Source organism: Melanerpes formicivorus, unplaced genomic scaffold, assembly GCF_026170545.1.
Source record: "Melanerpes formicivorus ecotype bairdi unplaced genomic scaffold, bMelFor1.0.p_v2 SCAF_18, whole genome shotgun sequence".
Taxonomy (NCBI): Eukaryota; Metazoa; Chordata; class Aves; order Piciformes; family Picidae; genus Melanerpes; species Melanerpes formicivorus.
Genome location: NW_027142370.1, coordinates 11,082,133 through 11,103,383, shown reverse-complemented (window position 1 = coordinate 11,103,383; position 21,251 = coordinate 11,082,133). Strand labels below are relative to the sequence as shown.

Sequence of the window (21,251 nt, the reverse complement as noted above, 5' to 3'; positions counted from 1 at the left end):
ATGGCATTTTTGTTTTACTGCAGTCTCAGACAGGGTTCAGTTGGGGCAGTTCCCATAATAACATTAATAGTGGGATCATAAATGCCATTAAATGTCATTTCCCAGCTGAACTCTTCATTTGCAGCACAAGAAATTTGAGACTCAACGGTTAAGGTATTAGTAGAGAAAGGGAACTGAACTGCAGCATTCTTCTATCAATTTAACTCACATTTTTCCTTCTGCTTAATAATTCTAGGAAAATGTCACATATGGAATAGCCTCTCAAAACAGAGCAGTCCAAAGCTATGCTACTGGATGTTAAAATAGAAAAGCTCTATGAAATTAAAATGTAGCAATTGCTTTAATTCTCTTGATAAAACAGGATATATGACCTTCTTTCTGCCAGTGAGGGAGCCCCAACAAACAAATCTTCTCTGATTACCCAGATCCATACAAACCTGGAACACTGCCTGGCACATCCATGAAGCCTGGTACATCCTAAGCAAATCACATTTACCTCCCCTTTTTTTTTCCTCATAATAGCTTCCACACAACCTATCTTCAGCAGACCTGTATTTGTTCAGCACCACCCTTGCTACACACACACATCAGGGACTAAAGATTAGTCCTGCAGGTACCAAATGCCACCCAATTGAATTTCCACATCCATTCAGCTCTCCTTGCCAGAAGGGAGTATGTCTGGATCCCTTCCTCACACAGTTTTTAAAGAAGAAAGGATCTGAGAGGTGCTCTCAAGATGAGATACCACTTGTCATGCAGACATGAATGTGATATCAAAAGCCTAACTGAAGCTTCAGGTACTGCTTGGGATCAAAACAATTGCAGGACAAGAACCCTGAATATTCTCATCAACATGCATCTGTTGCAGAACTCACTCTTCACATTAATCCAGTTCCAAATTAAATCAACAAAGTTTTATTGTGACAGTCAGGAAACAAAACTTTGGAGGGGAATGGAGTCACTGTGTTTTTCAGAATAGAAGCTCTCCCTCCCTCAACCTCTCTCCAATATTTTGCAACCAATACAGCAAAGGAAAAAAGAGAAATAATCCTTTGCCTTAAGGCCCAGAATCGCTGTCTCACAACGAAGCCATGAGAGGACGCTTCACTAGTACAGATTAGATGCCACTGAACCAGGTGCCGTCATTTTCAGACACGCTTTCAACATGTTTCATTTAACAATTCACAACCAATTTTTCTCATTATCAATCGGCTATGAGCTAGCAGGTGCAGGAGGTGGGGGGAAATGGAGTGCTCAAGGGTTGGATACACGTCAAGGTCATGAGCACACACGGGCACACACTTTGCAGGAGCAGCACCGCAAGAGCTGAAGGAAACATTTAATAGGTGTGTCTGTGGTCTGGACCTATTAGCTGAAAAATGCCTTAACTGATCACGGGAAGAAGCTAGCAAGGAGCTATTAATGTGAATGTTATGCAACCATTAAGCTTGTTTGAAACTTTGAAATGCTCCAGTTAGATTCATTTAAGTCACAATAGAGTCTCTTTCTGAATTAGCAAGTTAACTGAACCATACCACCCAAACCCAATCCTAATAGTTTCCTCCCATTCTGTTACATCTCCTCCTATTAAATAAACAAGCAGAGCATAAGCTCTTCGGGGTATGGCCTGCACGTCTGTTTCAAAACAGACGGGGTCTGTGTTGATAGGTTGGACTCGATGATCCTCGAGGTCCTTTCCAACCTAAATTATACTGCGATACTGTGAAAAACCAGGGGGACTGCATTTCGTCAGAGGAACAACCGTGCTACCAGACTGTCAAAAACACTTGCCTTTCATCAAGCCAGTGTTATGAGTGTTCAGAAGTACCTGCTCTCTCAGCCTGAAGAGGTTATTATTCTTTATTGGAATTTATCCGAGTTTACCTGAGCTTTGACAACAATGGGCCAAAATAAGTTTGCTTTTAGAGAGCAGGAAGTCCTCCATAAAAGCACAAAAGCGAGCTACTTGCTGAACTACTGAGTTCCTGACAGCGCTCCTCTTTTGTATACCATTTCTTTTGAATGTTTCAATCATGGAGGGGGGGAGGGGAAGAGAGAAAAGGAAAAATCTCAAACAACAAATCAAGCACAGATACGAGTAAAACGCAATGAACTACAAAGCTGCTGAAAATGTTGGTCTAGAAGGTGGCAGTATATGTCTGCTATGTATAGATCTCTGCTTAAAAAGTAGTATTTCAGAGCAAAGGAATAATCAAGTACTTTCTGAAACAGCTCTCAAATGCAAGATTTCATGGTACTACCACTTGACAGACAAAACACTTTGAAAAATGCAAGTGACAGAACTGTAAAATGGCTACTAAATGATTCCCCTGTAACAAAAGCTACTGCTGCAGCTGAGCAGCCACTGACACATAACTCTTCAAAGTACCCGAACATACTAAGGAGCAGCCTATTTCACTGCACCGTATCTATGCCTTAAGCAGTGGCTGATAATCAAATACAGCTCACAGCATCAATAATCCATCAGTCAAAAATGTACAGGATCGAATTATGAAGATCTGATGCAATGCATTACAGAACTTAAAACCCTCAAAACAACAGAAAGCAAGATCTAACTCTTCAAATAAGATACATTAAGCTTCACAAGGTCTATATTCTGTTTACAAATGACGACTCTTCTCAATACTGTTCTAATTAGTTCTGTAAGGAAAAAAATTAACTCCTAGGAAAGTCCTGCAGGAGCAGCACACAAGTAAATGACTTTGTTTCTAATTTCAGTTAGTGTCAACACTGTTACAGGTTTCCAACACTGAGCTACTGAAACACTGCCAAAGCATCCTTAAATTTCAGGATGGTTCTAAAACGCCTGAGAGTCTTAGAGAGGATGAATTTGGATGTTATAAAGCCTGAGCATGAGGCTGAAGAGCTTCCAGGAAGATTCCATTAGGAGTTGCCCACTTGCATCCCTGAACAAGACTTAGCATGTACTCTAATGAAGAATTCAGCCTACAATCTTAAAAACCCCTCCAGATAAGATGTCTAAAAACCTCAATTAAAATGTATTTGTTGGCTCTAACACACTTAGCTAGCATTTCCATACTGACACACGTGCTTTTAGCTTCAACCATAACCAGAGCCATTTTAAACCTCTGTCCAACCTGTTTCATAAAGCATCTTCAAAGTATACCTCATTCTGAATAATTATGACACAGAAGGGCAGGATCATTCCTTAAACATCTTGATTCACTCTGTATTTCAAATGAACTTGGGGAGAAGCATCTAATAGAACAGTAGTAGAGGGATGTGCCCACCACATTCAGAATGGATGCCCTGTAAACAGTGAAGTGCTGAAAGCTGGAAACAGACAGCATGCTGACAAGTATAAAACATTATGCTGTGCAGCAAATACTGAAGTCCAGGGGGTGTTATATTTTAGATATTTCCAGAGATTAAAAATTCAAGTCTGTCCTGCACAGAACTGGCTGATGATTTCTCTTACCTTCTACTGAGAGCTCTACAATATTCTGGGTAGGATGATAGTAAACCAACTCTGGGTACTACTCTACAGCTACTAATGTGTTGCTTGCACTTGATCCAGCCAAAACAAACATTGCACCCAATTCAGAAGTGATCAGTCACATAAAACACACAGTTTTCTTTCTCAACTTCATCCAGAAACAACATCTGCTTGTCTTCCACTCAAAGAACGAAGCCTTGTTTTGGCCATGCACCCCTTAACTAGCAAATTATTAACCATCAAGGAGATCACTTTTTCATTTAAGTAATAGGCAATGATGATTTAAGATTTTATCTTTGCTTTCATGTTTGAAACAAGATTATCAGTTAACTTTTTAAGCACTGGCAACTTCCATGTGTCACCACCATTGGAACGGCATTGAAAATGGCAAGCAAAAGTGATTGAAATGAGTATGGAAGAAGCAACACTAACTTGAAAGAAATACTGGAGAGTGTAAGCACTTCTCTTTCTGAAGCTGAGCACATGGATTTATCTGTCCTTAAAATCCAATTTCAATATGCTTATTGTTTAATTAAATATGGTCTGTGTAACAGGTTTATTCTAGCTGATTCTGACTGAGTAAACTTCCCAATTCCCCACTTGTCCACCAGTCCTTAGAACCACTTGTACCACCCTTTTAGGTGAGATGGAGATATCTGACCACTTGCATACACATCTAAGAGTGCAAGCAGAAAAAGACCAATTCAAGCAAAGCTACAAATGCATTCAGAATTAACACCTTGTGCATATTGGGAAGAGCATGAATAATGTATCAGCATATGTAATGTACTGAAGGGTTTCCCAGGAATTTAGTGCTGAACCACTGCATTTCCTTCTGAAGGTACAACTTCCCAAGTGAAGACTCCTGAAGACTGAGAGGTTTTATTAAGAACTAGTCTGTAACAAAAAGAACATGAGGTAGGATGACCAGCAGGGATGCTGTCTTTTCAAGATACGTTTCAGGAAGACTTGATACAGTGTGACTAGGTTGAAAACAAAGTCCCAGACTACAGGCAAAATCCAAACACCAAAGTATTTGGGAGAGTGGAGCCTTCACTATTTTAATCCCACCAACATCCCATTCTCTGCATGTCACTCCACTGCTTTTTTTATTTCTCTCAGCACTATCATGTTTATTCCAACAACACCTAAGAATCTGTGCCTGGAAGAGCTTGCAATCCAAGATGTAAAACCAAATGAGATTCATTTTCCTGATAGATATTGAACTAGAAGAGTTTAGTGCTGACTTGCAAAGTTACAACCAAAATCTTGCACACCTCTTCACCCTTAAGCACATCATTCCTCTGAATATCTAAATCACCTAAGAGTCCCAAAAGGAAATGATGCCTGAACTAAGAGTCAGCTTAGAACAGACCTACCAAAAAGGTTAATCTAAAGCACTGTGGATTTTGGGTGAACAAATGTGAGAGTAGAGCAAAGCAAATTTTGAAGAGGGAATGTGGGGGGAAAAAAAGTTAATTTACAATCATCAGCTTGCTAGCTGCCCAAGCACAAAGTTACAAAGACAACAACAGCCACCACCACCCCACCATTTGTCACTCCATGGTATTTCAGACACCCTACCTAACAAAAGAGATATTTTCTGTTTCCCCCTTACCTGTGCAAGTCTATGAGAGAGAGAGGGAGGAAACAGAACAAGCTGTATGACATGTATATGGAAGTCTGAAGAGGCTGTCAGCAGGAAATGCTTTTGTAAATGATACCTAAATACAAGCTTTGTGCAGGTAAGTTACACTACAAATTTGAGGTAACCTTTATGAGAGAAAAGGACACAAACTTATTTACTCTCTGTGCCTCGAACCAGTAGCCTACCTGTCTGAAGGCCTAATCCTTGAGTAATTTTTCATGGGGGAAAAAAAAAATAATCAATTAAACCACACAATCTGCTCCAAATAAATTTCACCACATTGTAATGAAGCAAATCTACATTATTCTGAGGCACCAGAGTGCAAACCACAGCTCAAACTACAATGAGCCTCCTATGCTTGAGCCTCTCATGCAGAAGTTGTCTACTGCTAAAAGGACTCCAATATTAATGGGGGGGAGAAATACACAAAGGGGTATTTTTTGCTCTTTTCAGGCCTGCCCACCTATTTCTTACAGCTCCTCCATTAAGGTGGGGTCCAAGTCCGAAGACCCCCGAGGATGGGGACCGTGGAGCCGGCAGCTGCCGGGCTTTCAGGAGAATCCCCAGGGTGATATGGCCCCGAGCAGCCTGCGCTGCCCTTCCCCCACAAAGGGTGGGGAGCCGGGGACACTGCCCAGCCCCACCGCTCCGCCACGCAGGGCAGCGCCGAGGCCCCCCGCCGCTGCGAGGGGCCCAGCATTCGCATCCCCCCGCCCCGCTAAGGCCTCGGGGCCCGCACCCTCCGAGAAGGGCAGGAGGGGAGGGCGGATGGCGCAACGGCAGCCCCCCGGCTCCCAGCGCCGCCCGCCCGGGTGGGTGTGTGCCGGGCCCGCCGCAGCGGGATGTCATCGCCGCCCGCCGCCTTCCCAGTCCGCTCCTCACCTCGCCGTGTCCCGCCGCGGCACCGCCGCCGCCCAGAGCTCCGTTGCCGGCGGCTGTCGCCGGCGCTGTCAGCAGGCCGCCCACCGCGTTCGGCGAGGCGGCGGCCGCCTGGGTCGCAGCCCGCAAAGGGGCCGCTCCCGCCGCCGCCCCGGCCTTGCCCAGGCCGCCGGCGCCGCCGCCGCCGCTGGGTCCCGGCCCGCCGGTGCTGCTGAGGCCGCCGCCCCGCTTGTTCTTCCGGCGCTTGGCTCCGCGCTTGGCGTCGGCCGGACTCATCGTGCCTGACACCCGGGCAAGGGAGGAGGGTGCGGGGTGGGGGGGGGGAGGGAAGGAGGAGGAAGGGAAGGGGAGCGGGGCCGCCGCAAGCGCCCGGGCACGGAGGGAACGGGTAGGGCCGGGGCACGAGCCACCCCGGGCGCCGAGGAGCAGAGCGCACCGACTGTCACGGCAACGGGGACTCCCTCGGCCCCAGCGCCGCTGACCAGAGTTACCGTCCAATATGGCGGACACAAGGGGAAAGTGATCCCCCTTTACGTCGGGGGGCTCCCCCTTGTGCTGACGGGAACCCGCCCCGCGGCTTACGCTGGGATACGTAGTTCCCGCTCCGTGGCACAACCCTCGGCTCCTGCGGCTAGCGGACTACAACTCCCAGCGTGCACTGCGAAACCCGCCTAGGAGCGACCGGTGAGCTCATCCGTCCTCGCGGTTCGCACTGGAGGTTGTAGTCCCCGTAGCCGCCGTTAGCCCCGCCGGTCAACGTTGACACCCCGGTCAAGGGACTACACCGCCGCCTTGGAGCCGGCGAGTGTCACGTGAGGCGCCTTAAAGGGGCCGCAGAGCCCGGTTGCTCCCCAAGAGGTAAGCTGAGGCGCCGGGGACCAACTTCCCTCAGAGGGGCGGGTGGGCTGCGGCCCCTTCCGCGGGGGACCCCACCCGCCCCTCTGAGACAGCACAGTTCTTGGATGTGGGAATGCCTTCCCCAAATCCGGGGCCAGGCAGGTCAGAAATGGAGGTTACATCCTGATGGCTGAGGGCCCTAGTCTGCCCTGAAGTGCCCCGAGGCTTTTGCCCGTGAGGCCAGTGGACCTCAGCCTCAGGGCTCTTCACACCTGAGGTGGCATCCTCTGGGCTAGGCCAAAGTGAGACAATCATAAAGTCATTAAGGTTGGAAGAGACCTCTAAGATGCATTGAGTCCAACCATCAACCCAACACCACCATGCCCACTAAGCCATGACCCAAAATGCCACATCTACATGCTTTTTGGGGGCAACTCCAGCATTTCCCTGGGCAGCCTGTTCCAGTGCTTGACTGCTCATTCACAGACTCACAGAATGGTGGGGGTTGGAAGGGACCTCTGCAGATCGTCCCGTCCACCCCCCACCCCCTAAAGGAGAGTAACCCATAGCAGGTTTCCCAGGATTGCAATGCCCAGGCACGTTTGGAATCTCTCTAGAGATAACTTCCCTGAGCAGTCTGGTCCAGTGCTCTGTCACCCTCAAGGTAAAGAAGTTTTTCCTAATATCTAACTTAAACCTCCCCTGGCACAAACAGGTATGGGACAGGCTGCCCAGAGAGCTTGTGGAGACTCCATCTCTGGAGGCACTGAAAACCTGCCTGGATGTATTGTGCAGTTTGCTTTGGGTGCTCTAGCAGGGTGGTTGGACTCAGTGTTCTTCAGAAGTCCCTTCCAACCCCCACTGTTCTGTGATTCTGTCAAACCACAGCAGACAGGCTACTCCTGCCACTGCCACTATCTCCATTGTTTCTCCTGGTTGGTCTCCACAGCACACAACCACACATGCAGGAAAGATGAAATGCTGCAGCACTGGGCTTTGACATGACTGGACAGTGTCATGTAAAAATAGTAGACATGAGCAGATTGAACCTGGTGACAGTTTCTGGCACTATAAAATCTTACTGCAGCATTAAAATTTTGATGGCCTTGCATGGTAGTGATGGTGGGTTCAGGGCAGCAGTGCATTTGGTGTTCATTCACTAATGACCATACATGCATAAAAGGTCATGGAAAAGACAGCTCAGGATTTTAGGCTGGATGTTAGGAAGAAGTTCTTCATAGAAAGAGAGATTGGCCCTTGGAATGTGCTGCCCAGGGAGGTGGTGGAGTCACCATCACTGGAGGTGCTTAAGAAGAGTCTGGATGGGGTGCTTGGTGCCAAGGTTTAATTGAATAGATGGTGTTGGGTGTTAGGTTGGACTTGATGATCCCAAAGGTCGTTACCAACCTGGTTCATTCCATTCCATTCCATTCCATTCCATTCCATTCCATTCCATTCCATTCCATTTTGGGAGAGAAATGGAAGAAGGCACTAATTTCCTAATTTCAGCATGTCCTGGCAATGGGTTGGCAGCTCCAGGAGAAGCTACCATTTTTGCTGAAGGTGTTCCAGGCTTAGCTCTCCTTGGTGCCCACGGAGGAGCTTTGCATGTACGTGCAGGCAGCTGTGAAACCAGGAGAACACGTTTGTTCCTTCTGCGGTCTCATAAATGGTGAAGGTTTGGGGGCAGGGCCCTAGTCTTCATAAATGCTTCCAGTGCTCAGCTTACAGCATGCTGCACAAACAGCAAGCAACAGGGGCAAGAGCAGGGGCCAGGGAAAACTCACACAGCTGGGTGCAGCCTTTTAGCACAACCTCCGGGCCTTGTGGTATGAATTTGAAGCTATCTTTGGGTGACATCTCTCCTTGATGTACAGCAGTGCTTTCAGAGCTAGCATCTCTCACTTGAAGTGGTGACACATCTCACTCCAGTCTTACATGGAGTGTAGAGCCTTACATCTTTATCTCCCTTTTGGAAGGGTGTTTTCACTTGGCCCCTGTTCGTTTAACGCCGGTGCTTCTGCGGGGAAGATTACAGCTCTGTCACTCTCTCTATCCCCTCTGTAGTGCAGATAAAAAGCATTATGATGAGAAACTATTATAGTAAAATCACTCAACCGTAGAGGAGCTCAAGTAATGCTACTTAGGCTGACATCACAGCATTTAATTCCCATGCTCTCATTACAGAAGCCTAAACGTTTTTTCTTTCAACACTTCAGACAATGAGGGCTGTCTAGATGGGGTTACTGATTTATTTTTGAGTCTGTTTTTTCAACAATAAAGAAAATCCACAGGGCAGGACAGTGAGTTTCCATAAACTGTGGGTCAGGGGCTTTATTTCAACCTAAATTTGCTGATGACACCAAGCTGGGGGCAGGAGTTGATCTGCTGGAGGGTAGAGAGGCTCTGCAGAGGGACCTCAACAGGCTGGACAGATGGGCAGAGTCCAAGGGCAGGAGATTGAACACATCCAAGTGCTGGGTTCTGCACATTGGCCACAGCAACCCCATGCAGTGCTACAGGCTGGGTCAGAGTGGCTGGAGGGCAGCCAGGCAGAGAGGGACCTGGGGGTACTGGTCGATGGTAGGATGAACATGAGCCTGCAGTGTGCCCAGGCAGCCAAGAGGGCCAATGGCATCCTGGCCTGCATCAGGAACAGTGTGGCCAGCAGGAGCAGGGAGGTCATTCTGCCCCTGTACACTGCACTGGTTAGGCCACACCTCGAGTCCCGTGTCCAGTTCTGGGCCCCTCAGTTTAGGAAGGAGGTTGACTTGCTGGAACGAGTCCAGAGAAGAGCAACGAAGTTGGTGAGGGGCTTGGAACACAGCCCTGTGAGGAGAGGCTGAGGGAGCTGGGGTTGCTCAGCCTGGAGAAGAGGAGACTCAGGGGTGACCTTATTGCTCTCTACAACTACCTGAAGGGAGGTTGTAGACAGGCGGATGATGGTCTCTTCTCCCAGGCACCCAGTACCAGAACAAGAGGACACAGTCTCAGGCTGCGCCAGGGGAGGTTCAGGCTGGAGGTCAGGAGGAAGTTTTACACAGAGAGAGTGATTGCCCATTGGAATGGGCTGCCCAGGGAGGTGGTGGAGTCACCATCACTGGAGGTGTTCAGGAGGAGACTTGACAGGGTGCTTGGTTACATGGGTTAGTTGATTAGGTGGTGTTGGATGATAGGTTGGACGTGATGATCTTGAAGGTCCCTTCCAACCTGGTCTATCCTATCCTATCCTATCCTATCCTATCCTATCCTATCCTATCCTATCCTATCCTATCCTATCCTATCCTATCCTATCCTATCCTATCCTATCCTATCCTATCCTATCCTATCCTATCCTATCCTATTCTTTCAGTGAAGTACTTCATGGTTTTGAACTGAGCTCAGCTACCACGCCTTGTTTCTAAGTTCCAGTTAGCTGCTGAGCCAGTTGGTTGTTTCAGAAATGAACTTGCCATTTTGGTGGTGGATTTGAGTGTTTGTATGAACCAGAGCAAAAGGGAGAGGAAATTAATTTGCCTGCTGTGAAGACCTTGCTTGAATCGAACTACTGAAAAGGTTCCACCTCGTCCCTGAGAAAATAAACTTAGTCACTGGAACAAACTAACTTTAATTTACCTCATTGTTAATTCAGAGTGTGGTGTTGCACTTCAGAAGCCTTCCAGGGGAAGAATGATTTACCCTGTGAAAATTGGTCAGATTTTCCAGGAATGCCGTTTATGAAAACTCACTGCATAAACAGCACAGGTCACTGCAGTGCCTTCCCGTGCTCTGCCTTTGAACCAGCCCAGTTTCAGAAGCACTGGGGTTCTTTCTCTGAGCCATAAGGTCAATGAAAGGCTGTGTGCAGAGCTGTGCAGATCACAGTTACCTTTACAGAATTGTTTAGAAAAGCCCTCTATGATCATGGAGTCCAGCTGCCAACCCCAAGGTCACCACAACCATTAAACCATGTCCCACAGTGCCATGTCCACAGGTTTCTTGAACACCTCCAGGGATGGTGACTCCACCACCTCCCTGGGCAGCCTGTTCCAATCCCTGACCACTCTTGCAGCAAAGAAATTTTTCCTGATATCCAACCTAAACCTCCCCTGCCACAATTCCAGGCCATTTCCTCTCATTCTCTCACCTGACACTAGGGAGAAGAGACCAACCCCTACCAGACTCCAGACTCCTTTCAGGGAGTTGCAGAGAGCTATGAGGTCTCCCCTCATCCTTCTCTTCTCCAGGGTGAACACCCCCAGGTCCCTCAGCTGCTCCTCACCAGCCCTGTTCTCCAGACCTTTCACCAGCTTCATTGCCCTTCTCTCAACCTGCTCCAGCACTTCAGTGTCTTTCTTGTAGTCAAGGTGCTGTCTGGGAAAGCTCAATATGGTTTTATCACCCTGGTGAAATACTTGTGCTGGTCTTCCACTGTACACACAATCCTGTAAGGAATCTTTGCACTGAACTGTTGTTACAACTTCAACTCAAAATGAAGAGATCTGCTAGTCCTTACTGGTCTTGAAACACTGCCTCTGTGTCAGGGAGGTTAAAATTTATGATTTCTTTAGTTTCAAGGGGTCCTTAATGACACATTTAGTTCCCAATTCTGCCAGTGCTACTTGGTGACATTAGTAAAAGGCTGAAGTCAAAGGAGCAACTCAAATGCAAGGCAGCTTTGAGAAGAATTTAAAGCTGTCCTTCTGTTTCCCACCACTGTGTAACTACCCCAGCTCTCAGGACTATTGTTTCTTTACACTTCTGAAAGTTCCTCTGAGGTCCTGGCTTTCTCTCTAGTCCCCCCCTATTGCTACAGCTTTACTGAGGACCTGGGTCTCCTCACTGATGTTAACATTGTGCAGCTCGAGCAATCTGTCAATGTAATCATTCTGTCTTTGCTGCCCAACAAACTCATTTTAATAGCAAGTTTATTTTTCTACAGGAGAGGGAAGACAAATGTGTGACAGGGGAGGATGTGATTCCACACACCTGAACACCCTCAGAAAACATTGAGCCCATGCACTTCATCTCCTGTGAGTGTTGGCAGGGTATGTGTTGTTCACCTCCAGAGGCCATTCTGTCTTTTCCCCAGGCTGGGTTAAGAGGAATGACTGTGCTGGACCTTGTATGCACAGCATGAGGACAAGGCAGGGCTCTTTCAGCCTTCCATTCCTACCACTTTCCTTTAAGGACCATCATAATGGTGAGAGACCCTTTCCATGATCCACTTACCAAACTCACATCCCACCACTCTTTGGGAAAGCACTTAGAGGTGACCAAGGTTCAACCTGAAGCAGAGAAGCTTGGACATGTCCACCCTCAGATGCTTTCAGAGCCTTGAAATAAAGTGTACAGTGAATGAAGCTTAGTCTCAGAGTTTTCAAAGAAAACCCACCTTTCAGCACAGGTGTTAACCTGCACATCCAGAGCCCTGGTGGTGTGCTGGGGAAGTGAGGAGGATATTTCCATAGTGTAATCTTCTCTATTCACAACATCCCCATGAAGAAGGGAAAAACAGCAGCAGCTTCCTTGCTCACAGTTTCCAATCCTGCCTGCTCAGCCAGCTCTGTGCCTTGGAGAGCCCAGGCTCTCTGCTTGCCTCTGAAGGCCATCATCTCCAAGGCTCTTCACCTTCTCTGCCTTTTCCTTCCATCTTTACTGCCAATAACCCTTAAAATGAAGCACTAGCAGCCATTCACTGAGCAGTCACCCAGTGTTTTGGGCTGGTTCTGCTCAGTGAGTCAGAACTACTCCTGTTTGCAGCTATGCTGGAAGCATATTCTGGGCTGCTATATAACAAAGTTTGGAGCTCTTTTGATGCTTTCATTTCACCTTTTAAAATATGTTAAATCCATCCATCAGATTTAATCCAGAGTATGACAGCTGAAAGATGAGGACCTGCCTCCTGGCAGCCATTAGAAGCTACAAGCACATGTCCTGTTTCATTGCAATTTGTGCCAACAGAAGCATGTTCTGCTTTTGCACTCACTGACCTGAAGCTTTTTAGCAGTATCAACATGAACATGATCAAAGTGAACAAAGTGAATCTTTCTTAGTGTTTATCTTTCTGCTTCTTTGGCTTTTAAATTTATCACCACAGGAGGAAAAATGATAGCTCCTCACTGTCAAAACATCTCAAAGAATTTGTTGTGGTGGTTGTAGCAGCAGATCTCTTCATAATGCCAGGATGCTCAGCAGAGCTCATGGATCACCCAGGTTTCCACTCTGTGTCTGAGAAACCCAGCAGAGAAAAGGGGTAAAAATGTCCAATTTTCCCCTGTTAAGCAATGTAGTTCATGAAACACTAAAAAGAAGGTAGAGAAGCTAATTTCTATCAGCTGTCTCTAGCAGTGGGGTGCAAAAGGACACAGTCTCAAGCTGCACCAGGGGAGGTTTAGGCTGGAGGCTAGGAAGAAATTCTACACAGAGAGAGTGATTGCCCATTGGACTGGGCTGCCCAGGGAGGTGGTGGAGTCACCATCATTGGAGGTGTTCAGGAGAAGGCTTGATAGGGTGCTTGGTGCCATGGGTTAGTTGATTAGGTGGTGTTGGATGATGGGTTGGACACGATGATCTTGAAGGTCTCTTCCAACCTGGTCTGGTCTATTCTATTCTATTCTATTCTATTCTATTCCATTCCATTCCATTCCATTCCATTCCATTCCAAAGCAAGCCCTATGCTACCACTTTGTCCCAGTGACCTGCTTAAGAGGTTTTCTAATCCACCAGTCACTTTCAGTCCCATTTGACAGAGGCAGAGGTTCCCCCATCCTACAAGATTTAGGCAGACATGAACTTGCACATCCCCAGGGTGGCCCCACAAAGGGAAGTACACTTCCAGTGTCTTTAAGGAGAGGCAAGAACCCACTGGCCACTCAGACCCTTGTAACTTCAAGCATGACATAAGGTAGTGCTGCTTGCCTCTCCAGGCAGAGAGGAAATGTGAGTGCTGGGAGGGGAAAAGAAAGAATGTGGAGATGCAGAGTCCAGCCCTGCAGGAAATTTCATTCCCACTCCTCACAGAGCTTCTGTGAAGACCAAGATTCAAAGGCAGCCTTGCTGAGATGCCTCCAAACCTGGAGCACTGTGGGGCTAGCATTTGGTCCCAGATTAAAGATACTAAAACCAGCTGTGAAATTCCAGCCCAGACCAATTTCCTTACCACAATAAGCATCTGTTCTTCAACTGAAATACTTCATTTGCTTAATGATATGACTGGAAGTGACTGAGCTTGCCTTTGTATTGTCAAACCATTTCCATTGTGTCTCTTAATGTCCAAACCAGGGGATCAGAGAACTCAAACAGTTAATGATGTGATCCAAAAAGATGCTGGACACCAGAAACCTCACAGCAGTGAGGATAAATGTGTCTGGGTCTTGGCTATGGGTCCTTTAAGAGCTACCTGTTATTCCAAGCAATTCCCATCATTTGTGCAGTGGGGCTCTTTGCTGGATTGATAAGCAGCTCCATGATGTTTATATGAATACAGGGGATCATAACTCTGAGCTTCCCTCATCCCAGTGAGAGAAAACATTCAAGACAATTCCCCAAAGGGCAACTCACATTTGGATAAGGCTGGCATCACTCCAAGAGCCTGCAATTGCCAGAGAAAGGGAATTTACTCAACAAAGAATGAGAATATAGCATTATTTACCAGCTGAGAGCTGCTCCTGCAGGGGTAGGATGTGGTCTGCCTTGGTACCAGAGGAGCTCCACATTTCAGCCCCAGATTTAACAAACACTGACGTGTTTGCACAGCGTGTGCTTGCAGGAGGCATTTCTCTAAGTGCAAGGAGGCAGTTTGTGCATTAACATGGCCAGCAGAGACATTTTCTGAGCCACTTCAGTCTCAGAGTTGTCAAATGCAACAGCAATATCAAAAGCTATGATAGCTTTGGTTACAGAATCATAGAATCAGTTTGGATAGAAAAGCCCTTCCAGATCATCAAGCCAGCCATTCTGTAACTACCAAGGCTGGTGCTAAACCATGTCCCTCAGCACCACATCTCTGCTTCTTTTCAATACCCCCAGGGATGGGGATTCAACCATCTCCCTGTGGAGTCTGTTCCAGTGCTTATTTCTGTCCTATTTGTGCTTATTTCTATCCCATTTCAGCCTCTACAGACCATGTAACAGCTCCCTGTCTTTGCCTAATGAAGCACTTTTAGTCATCTCATTCCAAATGGAAAATGTGAGATTGCTGTTGTGCCAGATAAAGAGATGGATGTATTCTCCAAAACTCTTTTACTTCTTGCTGACTAATTTGGAGACAGGCTGGAACAAAGAAAAAGCTATTTTCTTACAGAACTGCAAATCAATGGCATAGAAAAACCTACACTCCATTGTGTGCTTCAGTAAAACAAACTTGCTGCTGTGAGAAGCACTCTGCACTAAAGATTCATAGAATCATAGAATCAATAAGGTTGGAAGAGACCTCAAAGATCATCAAGTCCAACCTGGCACCCAGCACCTCATGACTACTAAACCATGGCTTCAAGTGCCACATCCAATCCCCTCTTGAACACCTGCAGTGATGGGGACTCCACCATAGTATCATAGTGTCATTCAGGGTTGGAAGGGACCACAAGGATCGTCTAGTTCCAACCCCCCTGCCATGGGCAGGGACACCCCACACTAGATCAGCCTGGCCAGAGCCTCATCCAGCCTGGGCTTAAACACCTCCACGGACAGGGCCCCAACCACCTCCCTGGACAGCCCATTCCAGGGCTTCACCACTCTCATGGTGAAGAGCCTCCTCCTCACCTCCAGCCTGAATCTCCCCACCTCCAGCTTCATTCCATTCCCCCTAGTCCTATCACTACCTGAGATCCTGAGAAGTCCTTCCCCAGCCTTCCTGTAGGTCCCCTTCAGATACTGGAAGGCCACATCCTGCACTTCTCAAAGGAGAGTCACCTCTCTGCATTTCCGGTTATTGCATCTGCTTCAAAGTGCAGAAGGAAGAATACAGAAGTGGCAAATCTCTTTGTTTAAGAGTATGTTGTAGCCAGATGCATCGTAGATAAAAATAATGGGTAATAACTCAAATCCAGAAGAGGCAGCAGAGTCAGGCTGAGTGAATTCAAAAGCTTTGTCAAAGAGAGCAATTCATTTTTTGGCAGCTTGAAAGATTAGAGAGCTGGTAGGGGAAGGGCTGCCAGGAATGTATTTCTTGGAAGAAGACTTTCTGCTGAGGATCCCCTTTAGAAATTGATCTAACCTGGTTTACCCCTTGGATATTATTTGCTTAAACACCTCCAGAGATGGGGCCCCAACCACCTCCCTGGACAACCCATTCCAGGGCTTCACCACTCTCATGGGGAAGAACTTCCTCCTCACCTCCAGCCTGAATCTCTCCACCTCCAGCTTCATTCCATTCCCCCTAGTCCTATCACTACCTGACATCCTGAGAACTCCTTCCCCAGCCCTCCTGTAGGCCCCCTTCAGATACTGGAAGGCCACAATTAGGTCACCTGGGAGCCTTCTCTTCTGCAGACTGAACAGCCCCAACTCCTTCAGTCTGTCCTCACAGGAGAGGTGCTCCAGCCCTCTGCTCATCCTCGTGGCCCTTCTCTGGACACCTTCCAGCACCTCCACATCCCTCTTGTAATAGGGGCTCCAGAACTGGAGGCAGTACTCCAGGTGGGGTCTCACCAGAGCTGAGTAGAGGGGGAGGATCACCTCCCTTGCCCTGCTGGCCACACTTCTCTTGTTGCAGCCCTGCTATGGGCAGGGACACCTCCCACTGGTCAAGGTTGCTCAAAGCCTCACCCAGCCTTGGCTTAAACACTTCCAGGAATGAGTAAATTTGTCTGTAAAAAAATCCTGCTGTAGTTGAACTAAACCATCCTTTTCTCCTCCAAACCACAACAGCAACATGATGAAAAAAGGCAGGTCAAATCACTACAACATCTAAGAAGTGGTGTCTAGCATTGGGAGCAGTTGAAAAACCCTGTTCTGGGTTGTACCTCCTGTTTTGGGATGTTTTCATGTTCTGATGGCTCAGGTCTGCAGTAAGGAGCTACATATCCAGTGGTCATGGAGGTGTTGGGTGGAAGGTTGGACCTGATGATCTTAGAGGTCTTTTCCAAGCTTAATGATTCTATGGTTCTATGATCCATTGCCTTGCTGCAGAACCTGGGACAGCTGGTCAAAGCATCACCCCTCAAGCATTTCTTTAAGGAATAGAAAAACTCCTGTTTTTTCTAAATGGCAGTAAAATGCTAAGCCACCATCTCACAGCAAGTGATGACTGCTCTGCTTCCCACAGTTACAGACAGTATTTCCTTAGTGCTTTCACGTCAAAGCCCTACAGAGGTTCCAGTTTGCTCACCCAGGGAGGCATGCTGGAGTCTGCACACCATCACATGAAGCCAAAAGTGGATCCAGCACTCCCCACTCCATAAGACACTGGTCTGCCTATAATTCATGGAAATAGATCTGTCTGAGTTCATGCTGAGCATGTTCTAAGCTCTTAAGGTAAAACCTACCTCTCCACTCAGGTTTTAAAATAGGATCCTCTTTTCTGGAGAATATCACTGACCATATTTGTATGTTCTGCATGAAAGTGGCCAAAGCTCCCACTGTGGCTGTTAAACTACAGGAAGAAGTCTCATCTGTTTTGCTTGGTTACCTTGGGTGAGATTTCACAGCATTTTCCTCCTGTTATCCTTGGAGGTCTGATGCAATGGAGGCTTTGTTTAACCTCAGCTGTCACTACCGGTAAGAACAGAAAGAAGAGGGGAAGTGGAGGAGAGATGAGAGAGTCAACCCCTAGGCAGCATCCCCACATCACCTCTAGAAGTGAAGGCACACACCCCAAGATCCCAGGTTGTTGACACACTGAGGACAGCCCTCACTCCTCTGACTCCCCTCACACAATCTCTGCCACCCTTCTGCTGGCTTCCCAGCTTTCCTCTTGCCAGCCTCCCCAGTACTGTGTTTTGCTGGGAAAGTATCGCCCAGGGCAGCTGTTGTCACGAGGAACACCACGCAGTCAGTGGCACATGTAACAGACTGCAACGCCCCCCAGCACCATGGCATCTCCCCCAGCTCTGCTGTCCCTCCCACACTGGGTGGCTCCTGCAAAATTCCCTGGCAGTCAAATAGAACAGGCAGGATCGCCTTGGTCTGCAGCAGGACAGCTGCTCTGAGACTGACCTATGCCACAGGAACATTCCCAGACCTTCACTGCCTGGTTGGTGGTGGTGTGTGGGAAGGGGTCTCTAGGGTGGCCAAAACACTGTGGAGACGTTGCAGCCACCCCTGTGGCAGGGAGCAGAGCTGTTCCTTGTGCACAGACCAGGCTGGAGGGCAGTGTTGGGCTGCTTGGGCAAAATGTGATTGGAGGGAGAGAGAAACAGCCTGGCTTCACGCTGTGGCTCTCTAAGTGTCTGCATCACTCACCTATTTGTTCTGCAGGGCTTGCTACTGCTTTTCTGCTTTGTCTTTAATGAGCATTTCCTCTCCATGAGCAGCTGCATGCAGGCACTGCCATTTTGTCCACTAGCAGCCTTATCTTTGCAGGCTGTGAGGCCATTCCTCTCCACAGTGACATCAGGCAGGATGTGATTTATTTCAGCATGATGCAACTCCTCGTAACTGGAGTTACCTTGCTGCAGCAGCCATGGGCTCCCTCCACCACACAGGGCATTTTGATGCAGTGCAAAGCCTCCTCCTTGTGATGACAAAAGAGATGTTGAGGGAGGTGCCCCACAGGCCACCACCACCAGTAGTAGCAGAAATCCTGGGAACAACATCTCAGGCTTGGGAACCAAGAACTGGGCACTCAGCTATGCTCACCCCGCTGACCCACGCGGGGCTGCTGAGTCAAGGCTGGCAGCAGCAAGCACCAGCCCATGCCAAGGAGCACCCACCTGGGTACTGTTAGCTACCATCAACAGCAGACTGAGAGCACTCTGGAGAAGGTCAATCCTTTTTCATTTCCCTGCAGAGCATCCCACTCTCCTCTGGCCACCACACAGAGCTGCTCTGCCGTTTCCAAGGTGATGCCTGGAGGTGAAGCCTGTTAAATATTCTCTTGCAGGTAACAGCAGCTGCAGCTGAGATGCCCTTGGATGGGTCGTTGTTTGAAAGGAGGCAGCAAAATACAGAAATAAAAGGTCTGTCTGTAACCAGTTTTGAAAGACAGGCAAGAAAAAAGGACAAATTAGGGCATTTATTTTATGGGATGGTGCTTTCTAATGCAGTTTGAGTCCTTGCACCTGAGAATGAGCATTGTGCCTACCTTGTAAACAACAAAATGAATCATCTGATCCTCAGCCGGCTCTGTCCTCTGAGATGATGGTTACAAATGTCCTTTGTGCCTAACATTGAGTCTTGGGTTGCCCAAGGAAGATTTTTGCTTCATGAATCAAAATGTTTTGTGTTCCTTTGCATGGGCTCCTTAGAAAGCGCTTGCCTTGGATGCAGCACCTGGGCTCCTCGCAGCCTCTGGGACCTCCAGGTATCCTGGGGAACATCTTCTAAATGATAAAAAGTCATTCTGGAATTTCTTCTTCAGGGCTTTGCCACAAACCAAGCTCCATGCTTATTTTAACCACATATATTATCTTTCATTTGCTTTCACTGGAGTCTTTCTGCTGACCTCCTTCAAGCTCCAGTAGTTGTAACACCCTGTGGTTGTGCAGGCAGTGGGTGCTTGGGTTAGTAGGTACCTCTCAGAGAATCACAGAATGGTTTTGGGTGGATCACACATTCAGGTGCTGGAGCAGGTCAAGAGAAGGGCAACGAAGCTGGTGAAGGGTCTGGAGAACAGGTCTGGTGAGGAGCAGCTGAGGGAACTGGGGTTGTTTAGCATGGAGGAGGCTGAACGGAGACCTCATTGTTCTCTACAAGTGCCTGAAAGGAGATTGGAGTGAGGTGGGGGTGGTCTCTTTGCCCTAGGAATTAGTGGTAGGACAAGAGGAAATGGCCTCAAGTTGCACCAGGGGAGGTTCAGGTGGAATATTAGAAGAAACTTCCTCACTGGAAGGGGTCTCAAAGACTGGGACTGTCTTACCAGGGAGATGGTTGAATCCTCATCCCTGAAGATGTTCCAGAGAGACAGAGATGTGGTGCTGTGGGCCATGGTTTAACACCAGCTTTGGTAGAGTTAGAGAATGATTGGACTGGATGATCTTAAAGGGCTTTTCCAACCAAAATAATTCTATGATTCCAGAGGAGGGAGACTCTGAAACAAAAGCTCTGCCTGACCTCACATCTGGGAGCCAGGCAGCATTCCTCAAGTCACCAGCCTCCAGCGCTGCTCCAATCTGCTCCTCACTGCTCCCCTTGGACAACAGCTCTGGGGACAATTTGTGGGATCCTGTGGATGGTTGTTGGAGTTTATGGAACTGGCTGATATTTGCTAGTCAAATAGAAATAACAGCAAGAATTAGAGTCCAAGCCCCTCCAGCTGGATGTCCCCTTTCTTCCCAAGCAATGGTGGCAGCCGTTGCTTGCCCTGCAAAGCTCTCTGCTTTCCAACACAGAGGCAGGAGGCAAAAATAAAGGGAAGTCTGGCTGGCAAACCTAATAAACTCTGCTGACAGAGAGCCTGGAGTTTGACAGAAGCACTTCAGCTAAGTTTTAGCCAGAAGTGTCAGAAAACGAGTCTTTTGCGAGCGTTTCTTCTAATTAGCTCTCTGCAATTCATGAGGCTGGCGTTGAGCAGGCAGCTCTGCCCCGGCGGAGCCCCGCCTGCTCCCGCGGCCCCGCGCTCCCTTTGCTCAGCTGAGGGGTGCTGATGCTTCGGCCTGCAGCAGGCATTTCCTTAAATGCTGACAGACTTCAACAAATTATAGCCATCCCATAATTTGGCAGGTTGGAAAAGAGGCTTTTAAAGAGCCTTGTAAAATCACTGACTTCAACCTTCACCCCAGGCTATTTTTAAAATTCATTTGTCTGCACTCCAGCAAGGAAAAAGGCACAAAATAGAGGCAGGAGCCACGGCTCCACTCGGGGCTGCTGAATTAGTTGGAAATAAGCTCTGGTCTTTGTGGTCATTAATAAATGATTTGGGGAAATGGGTGCTGGAACACCGCTCACCGAAATAGCCACAGCTGCAGACCCTTCCTCTGCGGATCCAGGAGCGGAGTGAGATTTGGGGAGGCTCTGATGGCAGAGGGAAGGCAGCCCTAGCACAGCACCTCCTTGCAGCAGGGTTTTAATGCCTGATTTACACATTGCCTCCCCCTGCAATGTGTGCACTCTTAATCATGCTAATTATCAAGTGCCTGCTTGGCATGATGCTGCAAATCACTGTAAGCAAAAAGGGCCACACAGGAGCTGGCATCAGAAAATAATGTCCAGGGAAGGGGAATGAAGCTAGTGAACAGTCTGGAGAACAGCTCTGGTGAGGAGCAGCTGAGGGACCTGGGGTTGCTCAGCCTGGAGAAGACTGAGGGGAGAACTCATTGCTCTCTGCAGCTC

At 47.9% G+C, this 21,251-nt stretch overlaps 1 protein-coding gene across 1 annotated transcript in view; it reads right to left on the bottom strand.

The window, feature by feature from the left end:
- Window positions 1–6,521, bottom strand: part of FAM193A (family with sequence similarity 193 member A) — a 73,768-nt gene extending 67,247 nt beyond the window's left edge. The window contains exon 1 of the mRNA XM_068149605.1: window positions 6,009–6,521. Coding sequence (XP_068005706.1) covers window positions 6,009–6,281 — 273 coding nt within the window. The 5' untranslated portion in view covers window positions 6,282–6,521. The remainder of the gene's footprint in view (window positions 1–6,008) is intronic.
- Between the last annotated feature and the right edge of the window lie 14,730 nt (window positions 6,522–21,251).